The sequence below is a fragment of the Hirundo rustica genome, chromosome 28, assembly GCF_015227805.2.
Source record: "Hirundo rustica isolate bHirRus1 chromosome 28, bHirRus1.pri.v3, whole genome shotgun sequence".
In the NCBI taxonomy this organism is placed as follows: Eukaryota; Metazoa; Chordata; class Aves; order Passeriformes; family Hirundinidae; genus Hirundo; species Hirundo rustica.
In genome coordinates this window covers 3907156-3928093 of record NC_053477.1, presented here as the reverse complement: position 1 = coordinate 3928093, position 20938 = coordinate 3907156, and the positions used below count along the sequence as shown (strand labels likewise).

At 54.2% G+C, this 20938-nt stretch overlaps 2 protein-coding genes across 2 annotated transcripts in view; one reads left to right on the top strand and one right to left on the bottom strand.

The window, feature by feature from the left end:
- Nucleotides 1-379: 379 nt before the first annotated feature.
- DOK2 (docking protein 2) lies at nt 380-5322 on the bottom strand. Its single transcript, XM_040087611.2, has 5 exons — nt 5260-5322; nt 3003-3287; nt 2049-2145; nt 1228-1409; nt 380-1158 (listed from the first exon to the last, which is right to left on the bottom strand). The coding sequence occupies exons 1-5, from the start codon at nt 5320-5322 to the stop codon at nt 427-429; spliced, it is 1359 nt and encodes a 452-aa protein (XP_039943545.1). The 3' UTR covers nt 380-426.
- Nucleotides 5323-7216: 1894 nt separating this feature from the next.
- The window catches only part of XPO7 (exportin 7), a 29670-nt gene continuing 15948 nt past the window's right edge, over nt 7217-20938 (top strand). The window contains exons 1-8 of the mRNA XM_040087610.2: nt 7217-7307; nt 12887-13033; nt 14269-14362; nt 15184-15350; nt 16931-16996; nt 19328-19432; nt 20152-20317; nt 20861-20934. Coding sequence (XP_039943544.1) covers nt 7290-7307; nt 12887-13033; nt 14269-14362; nt 15184-15350; nt 16931-16996; nt 19328-19432; nt 20152-20317; nt 20861-20934 — 837 coding nt within the window. The 5' untranslated portion in view covers nt 7217-7289. The remainder of the gene's footprint in view (nt 7308-12886; nt 13034-14268; nt 14363-15183; nt 15351-16930; nt 16997-19327; nt 19433-20151; nt 20318-20860; nt 20935-20938) is intronic.

Sequence of the window (20938 nt, the reverse complement as noted above, 5' to 3'; positions counted from 1 at the left end):
GCTCAGCACCCCAGGCCCATTCCCGCTCCGGCCGCCTCTGGAAATCCATCCCGGCGGGATGAGCGGGGCAGAGCCGCTGCTCCGCGGCCGGAGCGGGCGAGGAGCGGGAGAGGAGCGGGCGAGGAGCGGGCGAGGAGCCGGGTTTGGGCTCCGGGAGCTGCGGCTGCCCGGGCCCGGCCGCTCCGGCGGGCTCGCACTGCCCTCCAGTGGGCGCATCCCGCTCCCAGCGCTTCCAGCTGTCCCCTGCCACCTCCAGATGTCCCCTGCCACCCCCGGGTGTCCCCTGCCACCCCCCAGCTGTCCCCTGTCACCCCCCAGCTGTGCCGCACCGCTGCCCAGATGTGTCCCCGTGCAGAGCTCTCAGCTCTGCCGGGGACAAAGTAAAATCCATCCGGGGGATTTGGGGGTCTCCTCCTCTCCCCCCGCTCACTGCAGGTTCCTCTTCTTGGCCACCTTCAGGGCCACGTTGTCGTAGTCGCAGCGGCCCAGCCACTCCTTGCCCTGCAGCAGGAAGCGCCTTTTGGGGACGGCGTAGTCGTCGCGCTGGGCGTCGTAGGGACACCCGAGCCCGGGGGGCTCCTCGGGGGCGGCCTGCAGCCTCCACGCCTCCCCCTTCACCTCCTCGGGCTCGTCGTACAGCGACAGCGCCGAGAGACCCTCGGGCTCGTCGTAGATGTGCTCGGGTTTGGGCGCCGTGGGGCGGCCGGGGGGCCGCTGACCCGCTCCGGCATCCCCGGGGACGCTCGGCGGCTCGGGGAGCCCCTCCTGGGGACAGCCCGGCTGCCGGCCCGGGAAGGACTTGGCGATGGCGTCGAAGGGGACGGCGTACTCGCACTCCACCTCGGCGCCCTCCGGCCTCCGGCCCCGCTCGGGCGCGTTCCCGCGGCGCAGGGAATCGCGGGGCTCGGCGTAGGGAAAATCCGCGCCCCGCGGCGGCCCCGAGGGCTCCCCGGCCCCGGGGGCCGTCGCCGGCTTGGCCTCGGGCCCTTTGCCCTCGCCGGGGACGCCCGCGGGCTCCGGCCCCCGGGCCCCGCGGCCTCGCTGCGCCTCGATGGCCGCCTCGATGGCCTGGAAGATCTCGTTGCCTTGCCTGGTGTCGAACTCGAAGTTTCCCTCTCCGGACGCGCAGCGCCGGCCGGCCTCGAAGGAGAAGGTCACCTGAGGAGGGCAGGGGTCGGTCCCCGCGCGGCGGCCGCGCCCGGCCCGGCCTCCCCGCGCGGCACCCACCTTGTCGCGGCCGAAGCGGCGCAGGAAGCGGTAGGGCCAGCGCAGCAGCAGCTCCTGGCTCTGCGGGTGCCGCAGCTCCAGGGCCTCCGAGCCCGCCAGGAGGACGCAGCGGCCGCGCAGGCGGCAGCGCTGCGACGACGGCGTCGCCCGCACCGTCACCTCGAACGCCTGCTCCGGGCCGGCTGGGGATGGACGGGGCGTTGGACACGTGTCACACGCGGCAGAGGGGTCAGAGTGACAGCCCCGGGCCAGAACAACCTGCTCCGGGCCGGCTGGGGATGGACACAGCGCTGGACACGTGTCCCACATGGCAGAGGGGTCAGAGTGACCGCCCCGGGCCAGAACAACCTGCTCCGGGCCGGCTGGGGACGGACACAGCGCTGGACACGTGTCCCACCCTGGAGAAGGGCTGGGAGTGACCCCCTCCAGACCAGATCAACCTGCCCCAGGCCAGCTGGGATGGACGGGGCGTTGGACACGTGTCACACACAGCAGAGGGGTCAGAGTGACCGCCCCAGGCCAGGACAACCAGCTCCAGCCCAGCTGGGATGGACATGGTGGACACTGGACACGTGTCCCACCCTGGAGAAGGGCCGTGGATGAACCCCTCCAGCCCATCCCAGCCTGCTCCAGGCCAGCTGGGATGGACACAGCGCTGGACACGTGTCCCACCCCGCCGTGGATGACCCCTGCAGCCCGGGCAGCAGCGTCCGGCCGACAGCGGCTGCCCGGCTCCGATAGCGCGGCCCAGCCCGCCCCGCAAACCGCGGCAGGAAGAGGTTTCCTGGGGAGGAGATCTCCCCGCCCGGCCCCGCTCCTACCTCTGCCCTGAGAGCTGTACAGGGAATTTTCCTCCATGGAGATCTCGCGCTCCCTCGTGGTGCTCTCCTTGGCCGCTCCCGGCTCCTCCCGGCTCCTCTGCTCCGGCGGGAAGAGCGGCAGGTGAGGTGTCCCATTGATCCAAATGGATCCCACCCATCCCAGGGGATCGCATTGATCCAAATGGATCCCATCCACCCCAGCAGATCCCATTGATCCCAGAGGATCCCACCCACCCCAGGGGATTGCATTGATCCAAATGGATCCCACCCACCCCAGGGGATCGCACTGATCCAAATGGATCCCATCCACCTCAGCAGATCCCATTGATCCCAGGGGATCCCACCCACCCCAGGGGATCGCACTGATCCAAATGGATCCCATTGATCCAAATGGATCCCACCTACCCCAGGGGATCGCATTGATCCAAATGGATCCCATCCACCTCAGCAGATCCCATTGATCCCAGGGGATCCCACCCATCCCAGGGGATCGCACTGATCCAAATGGATCCCATCCACCTCAGCAGATGCCATCAATCCTAGCAGATCCCACCCATCCCAGTGGATCCCACCCATCCCAGCGGATCCCACCCATCCCAGCGGATCCCACCCATCCCAGTGGATCCCACCCATCCTAGGAAATCCCACCCATCTCAGCAAATCCCACCCATCCCAGTGGATCCCATCCATCCTAGCAAATCCCACCCATCTCAGCAAATCCCACACATCCCAGGGGATCACATTGATCCAAATGGATCCCATCCACCTCAGCAGATCCCATCCATCCTAGCAAATCCCACCGATCCCAGCAGATCCCACCCATCCCAGTGGATCCCACCCATCCCAGCAGATCCCACCCATCCGAGTGGATCCCACCCGTCCCAGCGGATCCCAGCGGATCCCAGCGGATCCCACCCACCCCACCCTTCCCGAGCCGTCCTCCCGGCGCCTTACCGGGAACGCCAGCTCGCACAGCCGCCGGATCCATTCGGCCGCCTCGGCGGCGGCGGCGGCCAGCAGGAAGCGGCGCTCCGTGGTCTCCAGCAGGAAGGGGACGGTGTCCCGGGGACAGGCCGCGGCGTCGCCGAGCGCCTCGGCCACGTGGACGCAGTCGCTGAGCCGGACCAGGCGCCGGCCGCCCTCGGCCCTGCGCGGCCGCTCCGCGCCCTCCTGCAGCTCCAGGCGCGCCGTGGAGCAGGAGCTCTCCCGGTACAGCACGGCCCAGAACTTCTTCCATTTCTGCCGACGGGACAACCCGCGGGTTTGCCTTCCCGGGAGGATGCTGCCCTCCCTGGAGAGCTTCCATTTTCCAGGGGGTTTTACCTTCCCAGGACTGTTTTACCTTTCCAGATGTGTTTTACTTTCCCAGATGTGTTTTACCTTCCCAGATGTGTTTTACCTTCCCAGGAGTGTTTCATGTGTTTTACCTTCCCAGGAGTGTTTTACCTTCCCAGGTGTGTTTTACCTTCCCAGGAGGTTTTTCTCTTTCCAGGATTTTTTTTTTCCCCTTTCCAGGAGTTTTTTACTTTTCCAGGTGTTTTTACCTTCAGGAATTTTCACCTTTCCGGGAGTGTTTTACCTTCCCAGGAGGTTTTCACCTTTCCAGGTGTTTTTACCTTTCCAGATGTTTATACCTTCCCAGGAATTTTTTTTTTTTTTTTTTTTTTTTTTTTTGCCTTTCCAGGAGTTTTTACCTTCCCAGGAGCTTTTTCCTTCCCGGGAATTTTGACCTTCCCAGGAGTTTTTATCCCCTTGGGATCTTGCAGGAGCCCAAGGCGGGACAAGGCTGCAAAGCCCCGCAGGGTTTTCCGACAGGCTGAAGGTTGGGGCTGACATAAATCAGGATTTTGAAAACCCCTGGATAAACATCCCTGACGCGCCCCAGCGGCCCCCCAGCCTCACCCAACCCCGTCCCCTAAAACCCTCGGACAACTTCCAGCTCCTCCTTCCTTCCATTTTCCCCCAAAACCCCGACTTTCGGTCTCTTCCAGCTCTGCCCCAGCAGCAGTTCCGGGCTCGGGGAGCGCGGGAGGCCCCAGGGCGGAGGGGAAGTGGGGGAAGGGGAAGTCGCCCCAAAACCGGCGCGTCCTCCCCGTCTGGGGGTGGGATTTGGGGATCCCCTTTCCCGGGGTGGGATTTTTGGGATCCCCGCCGTCCCCTGGGGATGGGCTCTGTGGGGAGGAAGAGGAGGGAGAGGAGCAGGAGAAGGCGCTCAGCTCCGGCCCCTCGGCAGCCACCGCACAGCCCCGGCCTTCATCGGCGGCGGAAGACGCGCGGCTGTGGGGACACAGCTGTCACCCCTGGCTGGAACTGTCCCCAAATGCGGCTGTGGGGTCACAGCTGTCACCCCTGGATGGAACTGTCCCCAAATGTGGCTGTGGGGTCACAGCTGTCACCCCCAGCTGGAACTGTCCCCAAATGCGGCTGTGGGGTCACAGCTGTCACCCCTGGCTGGAACTGTCCCCAAATGCGTCTGTGGGGTCACAGCTGTCACCCCTGGATGGAACTGTCCCCAAATGCGGCTGTGGGGACACAGCTGTCACCCCTGGCTGGAACTGTCCCCAAATGCGGCTGTGGGGTCACAGCTGTCACCTCCCGGCTGGAACTGTCCCCAAATGCAGCTGTGGGGTCACAGCTGTCACCCCTGGCTGGAACTGTCCCCAAACGTGGCTGTGGGGTCACAGCTGTCACCTCCCGGCTGGAACTGTCCCCAAATGCGGCTGTGGGGTCACAGCTGTCACCCCCCGGCTGGAACTGTCCCCAAATGCGGCTGTGGGGTCACAGCTGTCACCCCTGGCTGGAACTGTCCCCAGATGCAGCTGTGGGGTCACAGCTGTCACCCCTGGCTGGAACTGTCCCCAAATGCGGCTGAGGGGACACAGCTGTCACCCGGTGCAGCTCGTGGGGGGGGTCACATCTGTCACTCAGTGTGACTCTGGAGGTGGCATCTGTCACCCCCCCGGTTTTGGGGGTCACATCTGTCACATCTGTCACCCCCTAACTCTGCAGAGCCTCTCTTGGGGGGGTCTCTACAAAGTGTCCCCAGCCCCTCCTGTCCCCCCATGGTGGGTGAGGGACAGCTGAGCATCCAGTGGATGGGATCACCCCATTCCCACGGGATCACCCCATTCCCATGGGATCACCCCATTCCCACGGGATCACCCCATTCCCATGGGATTCCCCCCCTCCAGGACCCCCCGAGCCCCCTGACCTTCCCGAAGGTTTGCTGGAGCTGCAGGTAAATCTCTCCCTGCTTCACCACCGCCTCCTCCATCCCGGAGCGTCCGGAGTGTCCCCGGGGGTCCCACAGGGCCCTGTCCCCCTGCGGTGTCACCGGGGCTGGCTCGGCCGTGCCGCGCTCAGCTCGGGCTCTGCCGCTTCCTCTGCTCGTGGCGGCTTCCTGTGGGTCCCCACGCGGGGACACGGGGGTGTGGCACTGTCACACACAGGGGTGTGGCACTGCAGGACACAGGGGTGTGACACTGCCGGACACAAGGGTGTGACACTGCTGGACACGGGGGTGTGACACTGCCGGACACAGGTGTGTGACACTGCAGGACACAGGGATGTGACACTGCAGGACACAGGGGTGTGACACTGTCACACACAGGGGTGTGACACTGCAGGACACAGGGGTGTGACAGTGCAGGACACAGGGGTGTGACACTGCTGGACACAGGGGTGTGACACTGCCGGACACGTGGGTGTGACACTGCCGGACACAGGGATGTGACACTGCCGGACACAGGGGTGTGACACTGTCACACACACGGGTGTGACACTGCTGGACACGGGGGTGTGACACTGTCACACACATGGGTGTGACACTGCCGGACACAGGGGTGTGACACTGCTGGACACAGGGGTGTGACACTGCCGGACACAGGGGTGTGACAGTGCTGGACACAGGGATGTGACCCTGCCGGACACATGTGTGTGACACTGCAGGACACAGGTGTGTGACACTGCAGGACACAGGGGTGTGACACTGCTGGACACAGGGGTGTGACACTGCAGGACACAGGGGTGTGACACTGCTGGACACAGGGGTGTGACACTGCCGGACACAGGGGTGTGACAGTGCTGGACACAGGGGTGTGGTGCTGTTGGACAGGAGGGTGTGGCACTGTCGCACACATGGATGTGGCACTGCTGGACACAGGGGTGTGACACTGCCGGACACGTGGGTGTGATACTGTCACACACATGGGTGTGACACTGCCGAACAGGAGGGTGTGTCACTGTTGCACACACGGGTGTGGCACTGCAGGACACACCCGTGTGCCACCCTGTGGTGCTGATGGGCGCTGGGCAGGGCAGTGGACACTGGGCAGAACATTGGGAACTGGACACTGGGAACTGGGAATTGGGCCCTGGTACCGGTCACTGGACACTGGGAAGGACACTGGACACTGGGCCCCTGTGCAGGCCACTGGTGGCACTGGTTATAGTGGTGTTATACTGGTGTCAGTTGTCACAGCGGTGACACCGGAGGCACTGGTGGCACTGAGGTCGCCGGTGACGTTGTGGTCACTGGTCATACTGATGTCCGTGGTCACACCGGTGACACTGGTGTCACTGGGGGCACTGGTCATACTGGTGTCCGTGGTGGCACCGGGTGCACTAGTGGCATTTGAGGCACTGGTCATACTGGTGTCCGTGGTGGCACCGGGTGCACTAGTGGCATTTGAGGCACTGGTCATACTGGTGTCCGTGGTCACATCGATGACGCTGGTGGCACTGGGTGTGCTTGTGATTGTGCTGGTGCCAGTGCTCCCAGCGCTGTCCCCGCGCTGTCCCCGCGCTGTCCCCGCGCTGTCCCCGCGCTGTCCCCGCGCTGTCCCCGCGCTGTCCCCGCGCTGTCCCCGGGGTGCGCGGCCCCTTTAAGGCCGTGTCAACAAACCCCGCTCGCGCCCCTCCTTCCTCCCTCGCGCCGCGCCGCCGCCGTGACGTCAGACGCAGCGCTCCGCGCGCGCACGGGGGCGTGGCCCGAGCGGGACGGGGAGAGGCGTGGATTATTCATTCGGGGCGCGGCTTACCCCGACCGGGAGGGGGCGTGTCCCGCGCGCGCGCGGGGGCCCCGGATAGGCGGGGCGGCGGGGAGGGGGGGGGGGGGGGGGGGGGGAAGCGCGTCCCGCGCGCGGCGCATGCGCGGTGCGGGCGGCGGCGCGGGGGGACGCGGTGGCGCCGGGCCCGGCGCAGGCGGGGGCGGAGGCGCGAGCGGAGCATGAATGGGGCAAGATGGCGGATCATGTGCAGGTGAGCTCCGGCCGCGGCGCGGGGCTCGCCCGGACACCCCCGCCGCGCTCCCGGCACGGCCGCGCCGCCCCCCCGCCCCGCGCGGCCGAGCCCCGCACGGCCAGGCCCGGCCAGGCCCGGCGCGGCCCAGGCGCGCAGGCCGCGCTGGCCGGGGTCGGTGGCGCTGCCGCCGCCGCGTCCCCGCGCTGCTCTGCGGCTCCCTCCGTGCGTACCTCGCCTCCGGCCGCCGGCGGCTCCTCCCGGCCCCGTTGCGTGTCCGGCCCGTGTGGCCGTGGCGTGTCCCCGCACGGCGCTCTGCTCCCCGGGCCGCCGCTCGGGGTCCCGCCGCGGAAATCCCGGGGAGAAGCTCGCTGGGGTCCCGCTGTTCCCTTTGGAAGCAGCGGCCGGGTCCCCGCTGTCACCTCCCCCGGCCCTGCTCCTGTCACCCGGGGGCTTTGGGCATCCGCTCGCTGCTGCCGGCCTTGGGAATCGCGGTCCTGAAGGGATCTGTGGGATTCCTGGCTGGGTTTGGGCTCCTTTTCCAGCCGTGCTCCATTCCTTTTCCAGCCGGGTTCTGTTCCTTTTCCAGCCCTGTGAACACTCAAGAGTTGGGGGAAGGTTTTTCCATGGATGTTTAAAGGGAATCCCAGACTGGAGAAGTTCGTGGAGCGGGAGGCAATCAGGGATAGAGAGGATCCAGGTCGGAGTGGAGGGGCAAAACCCCTGGGAAAGGCGCCTAAAACCTTCAGGAAAGGAATAAACTCTTCTCAGTGGGCTCAAACCCCCCCAAAACACTTTGAAGGGGTTCCTAAAGTTTCTCAAAGGGAACCAAAACACTCTGAGAGTGATCCCAAACCTTAGAAATTGACCCCAGGCCCTCTGAAGGGGACCACAAACCTTGTGAAATTGACCCCAGGCCCTCTGAAGGGGACCACAAACCTTGTGAAATTGACCCCCACCTTCTGAAATTGACCCCAATACCCCTGAAATTGACCTAGAACCCTGTGAAAAGGAACCTGAACCCTCTGAAGGAACCCTAAACCCCCTGAAATAGACCCAAAACCTTCTGGAATGGACCCCAAACACTCAGAAAGGTCCCAAACCACCTAAAGCTGACCCCAAACCCCCTGAGGAGGCAGCAAAACCCCAAACCCAGGCACATCCCGGGGATTTCCCCCCAGATTTTGGTGGATAAAGCTCGAATAAAGCGGAATTCCCGGGAGTTCTTCATTATCCCCGGACCCCTGGAATAAATCAATCCCTGGAAACTCGGGGGTGAGCATTTCATTAACAGCACAGAGCCGGGAACGTCGTTGGGAACCGCGATCCTGAGGGAAAAGGGGAATTGCTGGATTATTAACCGGGATTTACGTGGGGAAGATCCCGATTTTCCCTCGGGGTTCGGCTCCAGATCCGAGTTTTCTGTGTTAAACCCGGGCCTGAGCGAGGTGGAAGTCGGAGCTCAGCGGGGTTAAAGTTTAACAGCAGAACTGTGGGAGATGTTCCACGGCTGGAAAAGGGATTTGGGAACCGGCAGCAGTTCCGGGAATTCCGGCGTGGAGCAAAAAAATCGCGGCTGGATGAGGTTTGGGAGGGTTTGGAGTGCTGGGAAAAGTGGGAGAGGCGAGGTTTGGTGGGATTTGGGGAAGAAATCCTTCCTTTATTCCAGGTTATCCCAACCTGGCCTTGGAAGCTTTCAGGGATCCAGAACTTCTCCGGGAATTCCTTCCCAAAATCCCATTTCAATCTCCCTTTTCCAGAGGAAGCCATTCCCTGTCCCTCCATCCCAGCCCCTCTCCTGGAGCCCCTCTAGGCTCTGGAAGTGGCTCCAAGTTTTTCCCTGGAGTTTCCATTTTTCCAGGAGAACATTCCCAGCAATCCCAGAGGTGTTTTTATGGAATAGATGGGAATAGATCCTGGTTTCACAGAAAAAGGGATTTGGGGGATAAATCCCAGCTGGCAGCAGGGTTTAGGAAAGGTTTGGGAAGTTGGGAAAATCCCGCTGCTGCTTCCCAACAACTTTGGTTCAGTTGGCAAAAATTCCCAGAGGAACTTCTGGAATTGTGGTGGAGCCCAAAAAGATTTTCCATGGATTTTATTCGCTGTGATGAAGCCTGGATTCATTTTTTTATGGATTTTTCTGGATGTGCTGGAGCCCCAAAAGATCTTTTTAATGGATTTTTCCTGGAGTGGTGAAGCCCAAAAATAATTTTTATGGATTTTACCTGGTGTGAAGAAGGCCCCAAAAATTTTTATGGATTATTCCTGGAGTGAAGAAGACCCAGAAGATTTTTCCTGGATTTTTCCCGGAATGATGAAGCCCAAATCCATTTTTTCCATGGATTTTTTCCCGGTGTGAAGAATTCCCAAACCCTTTTTTTAATGGATTTGTACCTGGAATGGTGAAGCCCAAACCCGTTCTTTATGGATTCTACCTGGTTTTCATCCCGAAAAATCCAAACTTCTGGGAGTTGCGAGCGATCCCTCCGGGTTTTGGTGGGAATTTTGCTGCTCTTGTGACCTTGCTTGGAATGAAAATTTCGTGATTTTCCAAGTTTTTTTCTCCTTGGAACGGAAGGAAGTCATAAATCCCATTTTTTTCCTCCTTTGGAAGAAGATTTTTCCCGGTTTTCCTTTTAATTCCACTCCCTGAAGTGTCTTCAGTGCTGCTGCCTTCAAGTGGGACGGAATTCCATGGGAATTTCCTGGGATAATGATGGCTGTTCCCTTTCCCTTGGATTTGGGAAATCTTGGGATGATTAAAAATGGTCCTTTCCGTGTTTTTTTGTTGGCTGGAAGGAAATTTGGGATCCTGAGAGGTCCCAGGATATCCTGGAAGTCGAAATCTGGGATTCTTGGATGTCCTGGAGGGATTTAAAATCCACCTGGATGTGGAATTTTGGGAATTTTCAGTGCCTGCCTTGACGCTGCTTGGACTTGGATCTTGGAAATCTTTCCCAACCCAAATTCCAGGATTTCCAGGCTGCTGGGAATAGGGAAATCAGGGATCTGGTGCCTAAGAAGTCCAAATTCCTTGGAAAAGGAAGAGCAGGGAGAAGCCAGGGAGGCTCTGGATCCAATTCCAGCTTTTCCAGAGGTTTCACCGCCCAGGCTGGACCGGGAAACGAAATCCAAGAATTCCAGGTGGTTTTTTTCCAAGATTTCAACCTCAATTATTGAGGAAAAGATTCCACCTGAAGTTAAAAAAAAAATGGGATTGAACCCCATTTTGGGATCTTTTCCCTCTTCTGAGTTCATTCCCGCTGGGATTATGGGATGGAAGCACTTCCTATTCCCAGTTTTTGGGGGGTTTGGAGGTAGAATTGAGGATTCCAGGTTGGAATTCCAGTTCTTCCCACTGGCAGATGGAATTCCCAGATAAGAGAATTCCCAGAAAAAGCAACTTGCTCTCCTTATCTGGATCTCCCAGAGCTCCCTCCCAGAAATTCCAGTTTTTTTCTTGGATCCAGGAGCAGGAAGTGCTCATGGAGCACCAGGAATTATCCCAATTCCGGTCTGGAATCAGCCTGGCAGGATGAAAAACATCCTGAAAATTCCATGGAATTCGGGATCAGCTGCTCTGGTTAATTAGGATCATGGGATTAGGGAGAAAATGCAGGAATTCGTTGGTGAGAATTCCCAAATATTGGGGTTTTCATCCAAGTTAATTCTGTTAGGTCACAGTTCTCGGGAATTTGGGAGGTGGTTTTTTTTCCCTTGGATTTTTGTGCACGTTCAGTTAAAAAATAAAAACGGAAACGATGGAGGGAAGCTCCTGAAATTATGGAAATTTGGTGGAAAATAGGGAAGTTTGTGGAAACAATGGAGGAACCCCCCCAGATTTTGAGGGATTTGGGATTTCAGCTCGGAGCTGCTCTCCTGGGATTTGGGGCTTTTTCCTTCAATTCCCTCATCCCACAACTCCCTCTGAACTTTATCCCGAGGAATCCCATGGGGGGAAAAAAACCCCCAAAAAATCAAGGATTGGCAGGGCAGGGATTTTAAAACCTGGGATTTAAATCCTGCTTGGATTTATTCCCAGCTGGATCCGCTCCTGGAGAATTCGTTGTTTTTCCTGGGATTTTTTTTTTCCCCACGGGAATTCTGGGTTTAAATTCCTGCGGTGTCCCTGTGAGGTTGTTCTGCTTGGAGTTTTTGGGGGTTTTTTTTGGGAATTGTGTCCCTGTTTTTCCCCGTGGCTCCCAGGGAGTTAATTCCCAGGATCCATGGGAAGGCTGGCACGGATCAGGCACAAACAAGGGACTTCTGTCCCTGCCAGTGTCCCACAAATTCCGGGGCAGGAATTGTTTCCTTGGAAGTGGGAAGAGAACTGATTCCAGGGGAAAGCCTCATTCTGGCGTTCCTCCCAGAATTCCTGCAAAATTCCTGTGAAATTCCTTCAAAATTCCTGTGAAATTCCTTCAAAATTCCTGTGAAATCCTGCAAAATTCCTGTGAAATTCCTGCAAAATTCCTGTGAAATCCTGCAAAATTCCTGTGAAATCCTGCAAAATTCCTGTGAAATTCCTGCAAAATTCCTGTGAAATCCTGCAAAATTCCTATGAAATCCTGCAAAATTCCTGTGAAATTCCTGCAAAATTCCTGTGAAATCCTGCGAAATTCCTGTGAAATTCCTGTGAATTCCTGCAAAAATCCTGTAAAATCCTGTAAAAAACTCGGGGTTTTTTTTTCCCAGAATTGTTGGAATTTCTGGGCTGTGGCTCCTCCATGTCCTGCCCAGGTGGGAGCTGCTTCCCAGGAAAGGATTTGGGAAGGGAATGGAAGTGAAGCTGTGTCAGGGCAATGTTTTCCATGAGATGATTCCCTAAAACACAGAATTGCCGCTCGGGAATGGGCTGAAAAGGAAGAGGATTATTCCAGGGGGAATGTTTCCCTGTTATCCTGGCAGCAGAGATCCCAAATTCCCGGTGGTTTGGGGCTGGAATTGCCCTGTAGGGAACGTTCCTGGATGGATCCTCTGCATCATCCCAAACAACCTCCCCCAAAAATAAATCCCACAGCCACTGTTTTCCTTGGAAAAGGCCCAAGTTTGGTCCTTCCCGTCCCAAAGCATTCCAGGATTCCATGAAATCCATTTTGGCGCCGTGCAGAGGGAACGTGAGCTGAGTTTGGGAGGAATTTACAGCCTGAAATTGGGGATTTTGGGAAGGAATTTCTGGCTGGAGGGGCTGGAATTCCCAGATTTGCTGTGGCTGCCCCTGGATTCCCTGGGAGTGCCCAAGGCCAGGTTGGGATATCCTGGAATTGTGGAAAGTGTCCGTGCCCATGGGAAGGGTTGGGAAGGGGATTTAAGGTTCTTCCAAGCCGAAACAATCTGGGATTTTGTGGGAAAGGAGGAAATGAGAGGAATTCCCATGCAGGGAATTCTGTAAATCCAACAGGGGAAGGGAAGGGAAGGGGGAAAGGAAAACAAAGAGGGAAGGAAAGGAAAAAGAGAAAGGAAAAAGGGAAAAGAAAGGTCACAGCAAGTCCAACCTTTGCGTGCACAAGCACAGTCAGTCACCTGCAATCCCTGCTGTCCCTCAATCCCGTTTTCCCGTGTTTTTCCCGTGTTTTTCCCGTGTTTTCCCGTGGGAGCAGAGCCTGGCCCAGCTGGAGAACCTGTGCAAGCAGCTCTATGAGACCACGGACACGGGCACGCGCCTGCAGGCCGAGAAGGCCCTGGTGGAGTTCACCAACAGCCCCGAGTGCCTGAGCAAGTGCCAGCTGCTCCTGGAGAGAGGCAGCGTGAGTACATCCCAAAAATCCCCCAGATCCCCCAAAATCCTGGCGTTCCAGGCTCGGAGAAAGGAATTGTGTTTGTCCCCTTGCTGTGGTGGGGTTCGTCCACAGCCCCGAGTGCCAGCTGCTCCTGGAGACAGGGAGTGTGAGTACATCCCAAAATCATGGATTTCTACATCCCAAATGTTCCTCAAAATCATGGAGTTACATATCCCAAAAGTTCCTCCAAAATCCTGGAATTACACACCCCAAAATCCTGGAGTTCCAGGCTTGGATAAAGGAAATGTAATTATGCCCCTTCCCTGGTGGAGTTCACCAAGAGCCCCGAGTGCCCGCTGCTCCTGGAGACAGGGAGTGTGAGTACATCCCAAACATTCCCAAAATCATAGAGTTCCACATCCCAAAAATTCCCCAAAATCCTGGAGTTCCAGGCTTGGATAAAGGAAATGTAATTATGCCCCTTCCCTGGTGGAGTTCACCAAGAGCCCCGAGTTCCAGCTGCTCCTGGAGACAGGGAGTGTGAGTACATCCTAAAATCCCCAAAATCATGGAGTTCTGCATCCCAAAATGCTCCAAAATCATGGAGTTCCACATCCCAAAAATTCCTCCAAAGTGCTGGAATTACACACCCCAAAATCCCCCAAAATCCTGGAGTTCCAGGCTCGGAGAAAGGAATTGTGTTTGTCCCCTTGCTGTGGTGGGGTTCGTGCACAGCCCCGAGTGCCAGCTGCTCCTGGGGAGAGGCAGCGTGAGTACATGCCAAAATCATGGATTTCTACATCCCAAATGTTCCTCAAAATCATGGAGTTACATATCCCAAAAATTCCTCCAAAGTCCTGGAATTACACACCCCAAAATCCCCCAAAATCCTGGCGTTCCAGGCTTGGAGAAAGGAATTGTGTTTATCCCCTTGCTGTGGTGGGGTTCGTCCACAGCCCCGAGTGCCAGCTGCTCCGGGAGACAGGGAGTGTGAGTCCATCCTAAAATCCCAAAAATCATGGAGTTCTACATCCCAAAATCCTGGAGTTCCACATCCCAAAAATTCCTCCAAATTCCTGGAATTAACACCCCCCAAAATCCTGCAGTTCCACATCCCAAACATTTCCCAGAAAGCACGGAGTTCCAGGCTTGGATAAAGTAATTAAAATGAGTGCATCCCCAAAATTCCCCCAAATCCTGAAATTCCGTCGTTTTTCATGGATTTTTTTTTTTTTTGTCTTTTTCCCATTTTTTTTTCCCAGTCCTCCTATTCCCAGTTACTGGCGGCCACCTGCCTTACCAAACTGGTGTCACGCACAAACAACCCCCTGCCGCTGGAGCAGCGCATCGACATCCGTGAGTCGGGGTCCCGCCCGCCAAATCCTTGGCATTTCTTGGGATTGTCTTGGGTGGGAGCTTCCCTGCATCCTCTGGGAATCCCGAGGGTGGGAATCTCGCCCTTGACCAGGTCTGTTCCGGGGTAAATCCATTGTTTTCCTGCGTCTAAATCCAGCCCGTTCCCAGGTTTATTCCAGGGCTAAATCCAGCCCTTTTCCAGGTCTAAATCCAACCTCTTCCCAGATCTGTTCCAGGGTATATCTAACCCTTTTCCAGGTCCATTCCAGGGTAAATCCAATTTTTTTCCCCACGTCTATTCCAGGGCTAAATCCAGCCCATTCCCAGGTCTATTCCAGGTCTAAATCCAGCCTTTTCCCAGGTTTATCCAAGGTTAAATCCAGCCCATTCCCAGGTCCATTCCAGGTCTAAATCCAGCCTTTTCCTAGGTTTATCCAAGGTTAAATCCAGCCCATTCCCAGGTCCATTCCAGGTCTAAATCCAGCCCATTCCCAGGTCTGTTCCAGGGCTAAATCCAACCCTTTTCCAGGTCTAAATCCAGCCCATTCCCAGGTTTATTCCAGGGCTAAATCCAGCCTTTTCCCAGGTTTATCCAAGGTTAAATCCAGCCCGTTCCCAGGTCTATTCCAGGGCAAATCCAACCCTTTTCCAGCATCTGAAATCCCCAAATCAAGCCCCAACCCTTTTCCCTTACTCCCGATTTCTCTGGACTTCTCCCCATTCCTCCCCTCAAATCAACCTCCCCAAATCTCCATTTCCTCCCGGCCGTTCCCCACGGGGCCGGATTTTGTCTCCAGCTCGGCCTTTTCCGTGTTTTCCAGGGAATTATGTGCTGAACTACCTGGCCACGAGGCCGAAGCTGGCGACGTTCGTGACGCAGGCGCTGATCCAGCTCTACGCCAGGATCACCAAGCTGGGCTGGTTCGACTGCCAGAAGGACGAGTACGTCTTCAGGAACGTCATCAACGACGTCACCCGCTTCCTGCAGGTCAGATTCCCTCCTCAGAATTCCCGGGATTCGCCAAAATCCAGGAGTTTTCAGGTGTCGTGAAGGAGTTCAGGCTTTTCCATATTGGTGTTTTCAGTAGGGGCTTCTGAGGGGAAACGGCTTCTTAAAAATTCAGGGAATTGTTTCTGGGAGCAGGGAATTGCTCTTGCACGTTCCCAGTTTTGCACCAGGTTCCTGCAGGTCAGATTCCCTCCTCGGAATTCCCGGGATTCGCCAAAATCCAGGAGTTTTCAGCTGGCGTGGAGGAGTTCAGGCTCTTCCATATTGGTGTTTTCAGTAGGGGCTTCTGAGGGGAAACAGCTCCTTAAAAATTCAGGGAGCAGGGAATTGTTGCTGGATGCTCCCACCTTCCCACCCACTTCCTGCCCGTCAGATTCCCTCCTCAGAATTCCTGGGATTCACCAAAATCCAGGAGTTTTCAGGTGTCATGGAGGAGTTCAGGCTTTTCCATACTGATGTTTTCAGTCGGAGCTTCTGAGGGGAAACAGCTTCTTAAAAATTCAGGGAATTGTTTCTGGGAGCAGGGAATTGCTCTTGCATGTTCCCAGTTTTGCACCAGGTTCCTGCAGGTCAGATTCCCTCCTCGGAATTCCCGGGATTCGCCAAAATCCAGGAGTTTTCAGGTGTCATGGAGGAGTTCAGGCTTTTCCATACTGATGTTTTCAGTAGGGGCTTCTGAGGGTGAAGATCTCCTTAAAAATTCAGGGAATTGTTTCTGGAAGCAGGGAATTCTCTTGCATGTTCCCAGTTTTGCACCAGGTTCCTACAGGTCAGATTCCCTCCTCAGAATTCGCTGAAATCCAGGAGTTTTCAGCTGGCGTGGAGGAGTTCAGGCTCTTCCATGTTGGTGTTTTCAGTAGGGGCTTCTGAGGGGAAACAGCTCCTTAAAAATTCAGGGAGCAGGGAATTGTTGCTGGATGCTCCCACCTTCCCACCTGCTTCCTGTAGGTCAGATTCCCTCCTCAGAATTCCTGGGATTCGCCAAAATCCAGGAGTTTTCAGGTGTCGTGAAGGAGTTCAGGCTTTTCCATACTGATGTTTTCAGTAGGGGCTTCTGAGGGTGAAGATCTCCTTAAAAATTCAGGGAATTGTTTCTGGGAGCAGGGAATTTTCTTGCATGTTCCCAGTTTTGCACCAGGTTCCTGCAGGTCAGATTCCCTCCTCAGAATTCCCGGGATTCGCCAAAATCCAGGAGTTTTCAGGTGTCATGGAGGAGTTCAGGCTCTTCTGTACTGGTGTTTTCAGTAGGGGCTTCTGAGGGGAAACAGCTCCTTAAAAATTCAGGGAATTGTTTCTGGGAGCAGGGAATTGTTCCTGGATTCTCCCACCTTTAGGACCCATCTTTTCCAAGCTCAAACCCACCCCGTGGGTATTCCTGGGATTTCTTTGAACTTCATTCTCTCAAACCAACCTCCCAAAAGCTCCTTGTTTTGTTTTGTTTTGTTTTTTTCTTTTAAAATAAGGATTAAACCTTTCTAGCCTAGATTTTTTCCAAGGGAAAAAAAAAAAAAAGGAATTTTTCCAAAAAAAAAAAAAAAGCTGTGCCTTTGCCTCCCCAGGACAGTGTAGAGCACTGCATCATAGGAGTGACAATCCTGTCCCAACTAACGAATGAAATTAATCAAGTAAGTGCTACAGCCTTCCTCAGTGAAGTAAGTGTCCAATTTTCTCATTCATATTGTTGTGTCCTGCCTTTTCCGGGGTTTATTTTTTGGGGATTTCGCTGTCTGGGAGGTGTTTGAGGGGGGATTTTTTGTGGTTTTTTGGGTTTGTTGTTGTCTTTCACTCCCTGTTTGTGGTGACGTGCTGGGAGCTCCTGTCTCGAGGGATTGTTTTGTTTTGTTGGCATCTTCCATCTTTTCCCATGTTTTGGTGTGGTTTTCTGGGATGAGAAAGGGGAAAAAAAAACCAAACAAGGATAAGGAATTATTTACTGAGCGTGAGTGTGAGAATTTGTGCTGTCAGCACCCTCGTATTGACCAGGGGAGAAAAATCCCAAAATTTTCCAGCTGTGCCCATTTTTAAACCACCCCTTTCATCCAGAATGAAACTCAAAATGAATTTCTGGGATAAAATTCCCAGAAATCCTGCTGGAATCATCCGGGCCGTGTCCCTTTCACAGCCCCTGAGGCCTGGACAGGAGCCCCAGCTTTTCCAGGGGATTTAAAATCTCTCCAAGGCTGTTCTACCTCTGGAATTGCTGCTGGAATGTGGGATGAGCAGCTTTACCTGGTGCTGTCCCAGTTTCCATGGGTTTTCCATGGTTTTCCATGGTTTTTCCATGGTTTTTCCATGGTTTTTCCATGTTTTTTCCATGGTTTTTCCATGGTTTTCCATGATTTCCCCCTCAGCCAAGCTGATTTTGCTGCAGTCCTGATGGGCACCAGGAGTCGAAAAGTCTCTCATTTTCAGCTCTTCCTTCTAGGCCAGGGAGAAAAATCCCAGAATTTTCCAGCTGTGCCCATTTTTAAACCATGCCTTTCATCCAGAATGAAACTCAAAATGAATTTCTGGGATGAAATTCCCAGAAATCCTGCTGGAATCATCCGGGCCGTGTCCCTTTCACGGCCCCTGAGGCCTGGACAGGCCAAATCCTGGCGCAGCTTTTCCAGAGGATTTAAATTCCCTCCAAGGCTGTTCTCTGGAATTCCCTCTGGAATTGCTGCTGGAATGTGGGATGAGCAGCTTTACCTGGTGCTATCCCAGTTTTCATGTTTTTTCTATTATTTTTCCCATAGTTTTTCCGTTTTTTTCCCATGGTTTTCCCCTCAACCAGGCTGATTTTGCTGAGCGTCACAATTGTTGTAAAAGTCCCTGAATTTCCTTAAAATAAAATAAATTTTTAAAAAAAGGTGGAAAAACATATTTTGATTTTTATGTCTCACTAAGTAACAAACTTTGGATTTTCCTGGGATGTTGCTTAATCCAGAGAAATCCTGGAGGGATTAAATTGGTGCTGGAAATGGGGGAGCCCAATTCATTGATTTCATCCAAGTTTACTGATTTAAGCCAAATTCACCAATTCAAGCCCAGTGCACTGATTTAATTGTGATGAAGAAGAGGGAAATCCCGTTTTCCCAAGTCTGGAAATAAAGAATTTTCCATCCCCACAAAGGGCTTTTAGTGGGAATTAAATGATGTTCATTTTCCTAAACTCCCTGAAGTCCCAATGCTGAGCTGAGGAATAATTTGGATATTAAAGCACCTGAAAAATTTAAATCTGTTGGGGTTTTTCCTTCCATCCTACAACATAAAGGATGGGAGTTTGGGGATCCTCCATGGAATTGTTGGGAAAATTCGGGTCTAAAATCCAACGTTGGATCTGCCCTGGTTCCTCAAATCCTGGAGGAGGGGTTTGGAAATTGGAATTGAAGTGAGGAACAGGAAAATAGAAACATTCCAAAGTGGATATTTATTCAGGAATTCTGCGTCCCACTGGGATAACCCAGTGCCCATCCCAGACTTGGCCGGGATCGATGGAGAAAATGGGAATTTTTCCTCATTTTCTCCCTTTTCCTGGGGAAAAGAAAAGCTGAGTTTTGCTGTTCCCCAGCTCTGGGCTCCGGTGGCTGATCCAGGAGTGGAATTTGTCCCATAAACCAGCCAATTCCACCCTGGATAACTCCTTCCAGTTCCCTTCTCCATCCGGAATTTGAATTCCTGGTGTTTATCCCTGTCTGCCCAGCAGCTCCAGGTGGGATTGAAACCTTTGGAGCTGGGAATTCCCACTCCTAAAATCCAAAAATCCAAAAAAAAAAAAACCCCCATTTTTGCTGCTGATTGAAGCGCAAGTAGGAATAAACGGGGAATAAACCCTCGGGGAATGTGGATTTCTCCACGGAGTGGTTCTGGGGAGGGATGTCCCAGCGCTTCCCAGGATTCCTGCTGCTTTTCCTGCTCTTCCTGCTTTTCCTGGTGTGTCCCAGGAGCTCTGAGCCCGGCTTCTCCCCGTGCAGGCGGACACCACCCACCCCCTGACCAAGCACAGGAAAATTGCCTCTTCCTTCCGGGATTCCTCTTTATTTGATATTTTCACCCTGTCCTGCAGTTTACTGAAACAGGTAAGGAAAGGTTGGGAATCTTTTTTTTGGGTGAAATTCCGTCCTGGGATGAGCGCTCTTGTCCTAAAATATTCTGTTCCGGGGTTGTTTTTCCAGGGAAAAATGGATTGATTGAGGGGATTTTTTTTTTCTTTTGAAAGAAATCAGTGTTAGTGAATAGATTTTTATTTAAATAAGAAATATTAAATAGATCTTATGTAAATTATTATAAATAATAAATATATTTTATTTCAATTATGAATAATAAATATATTTTATTTCAGTGATGACTATTAAATAGATTTTATTTCAATAATAAATGGAAAATAAACCCAGACATCAAACGCTTCGCTACAATTCCAGCTGCAAATAAATCCCTGGATCTTGAGCCTGGGGTTAAAATTCCCCGTCTTAAAGCATCATGAAAGAAAGGAAAATTTGGGGTTGCATTTTAAATATCTCTGACAAATACAAATCCTGCCTTGCAGAAAAGGGGTTTTGTGTTTACCACGATTTCCTGGATCCCTCAATCCTCATCCCTGTCCAGGGACAAAAATGGGAATGCTGCCTGTTATCCCTGCCCTGGAAAAACTCCGGAGTTTTACTTACGCACCTATAAAAACACACCTGGTGCTCAATCCACAAAGCTTAAAAATAAAACCCTGCCTCAATTCACACCCCCCCCGGATATTTTTATTTTTTTCCCCCTTTTTCCTGCTTAAATTCCACGTTTTCCACAGGCTTCTGGGAAGAACCTGAACCTGAACGATGAAAGCCAGCACGGGCTGCTGATGCAGCTCCTGAAGCTCACCCACAACTGCCTGAACTTCGATTTCATCGGCACCTCCACGGACGAGTCCTCGGACGATCTTTGCACTGTGCAGATCCCAACCAGCTGGAGATCAGGTGATCCCGCGGGAGCTGCCAGCGTCCCGCCCGGAGAACGCTCACATCCTTGGATTTTTCACAAATAAAGCCCCCAGGGCGTGCAAAGGCGGAGGTTAAACCCAGCCCTAAACCCACATAATTCTTTTTTTTTTTTTTTTTTTGATGGGGGGAACATTTTATCTTTGCTTTCAAAACCCCTTTTACCCCCTCCAGTCTTTCACCTCTCGTTTCAACAAGCAGGAAAAAGGGATTTTTTTTTTTTTTTAAAAATAGGGAATAACTTGGCACCTCTTTCCTGCATCCTGCTGTTGCCACCAGGCATTTGACAGGCACAGATTGTGTTCTTAAAATACCTTCCTGTCATGTTCTCCCAGCTCCAGGCGCCAGCGGGTGACTCAATTTCTAGGAAAGGCATTTGCCTTCAAAATACAAAATCCTGGGAGAAATTTCCATGGGATTGTGGTGCTTTGGTGTGACAGATCCCTGCGCCACGGGTGATAGAACAAGGATTAGACGTGTGGGAAGCTGTAAATGGAGGTGAAATCCTCTTTTCTCTTGCAGCGTTCTTGGATTCTTCGACCCTTCAGTTGTTTTTTGATCTCTATCATTCCATCCCTCCTTCGTTTTCTCCTCTGGTAA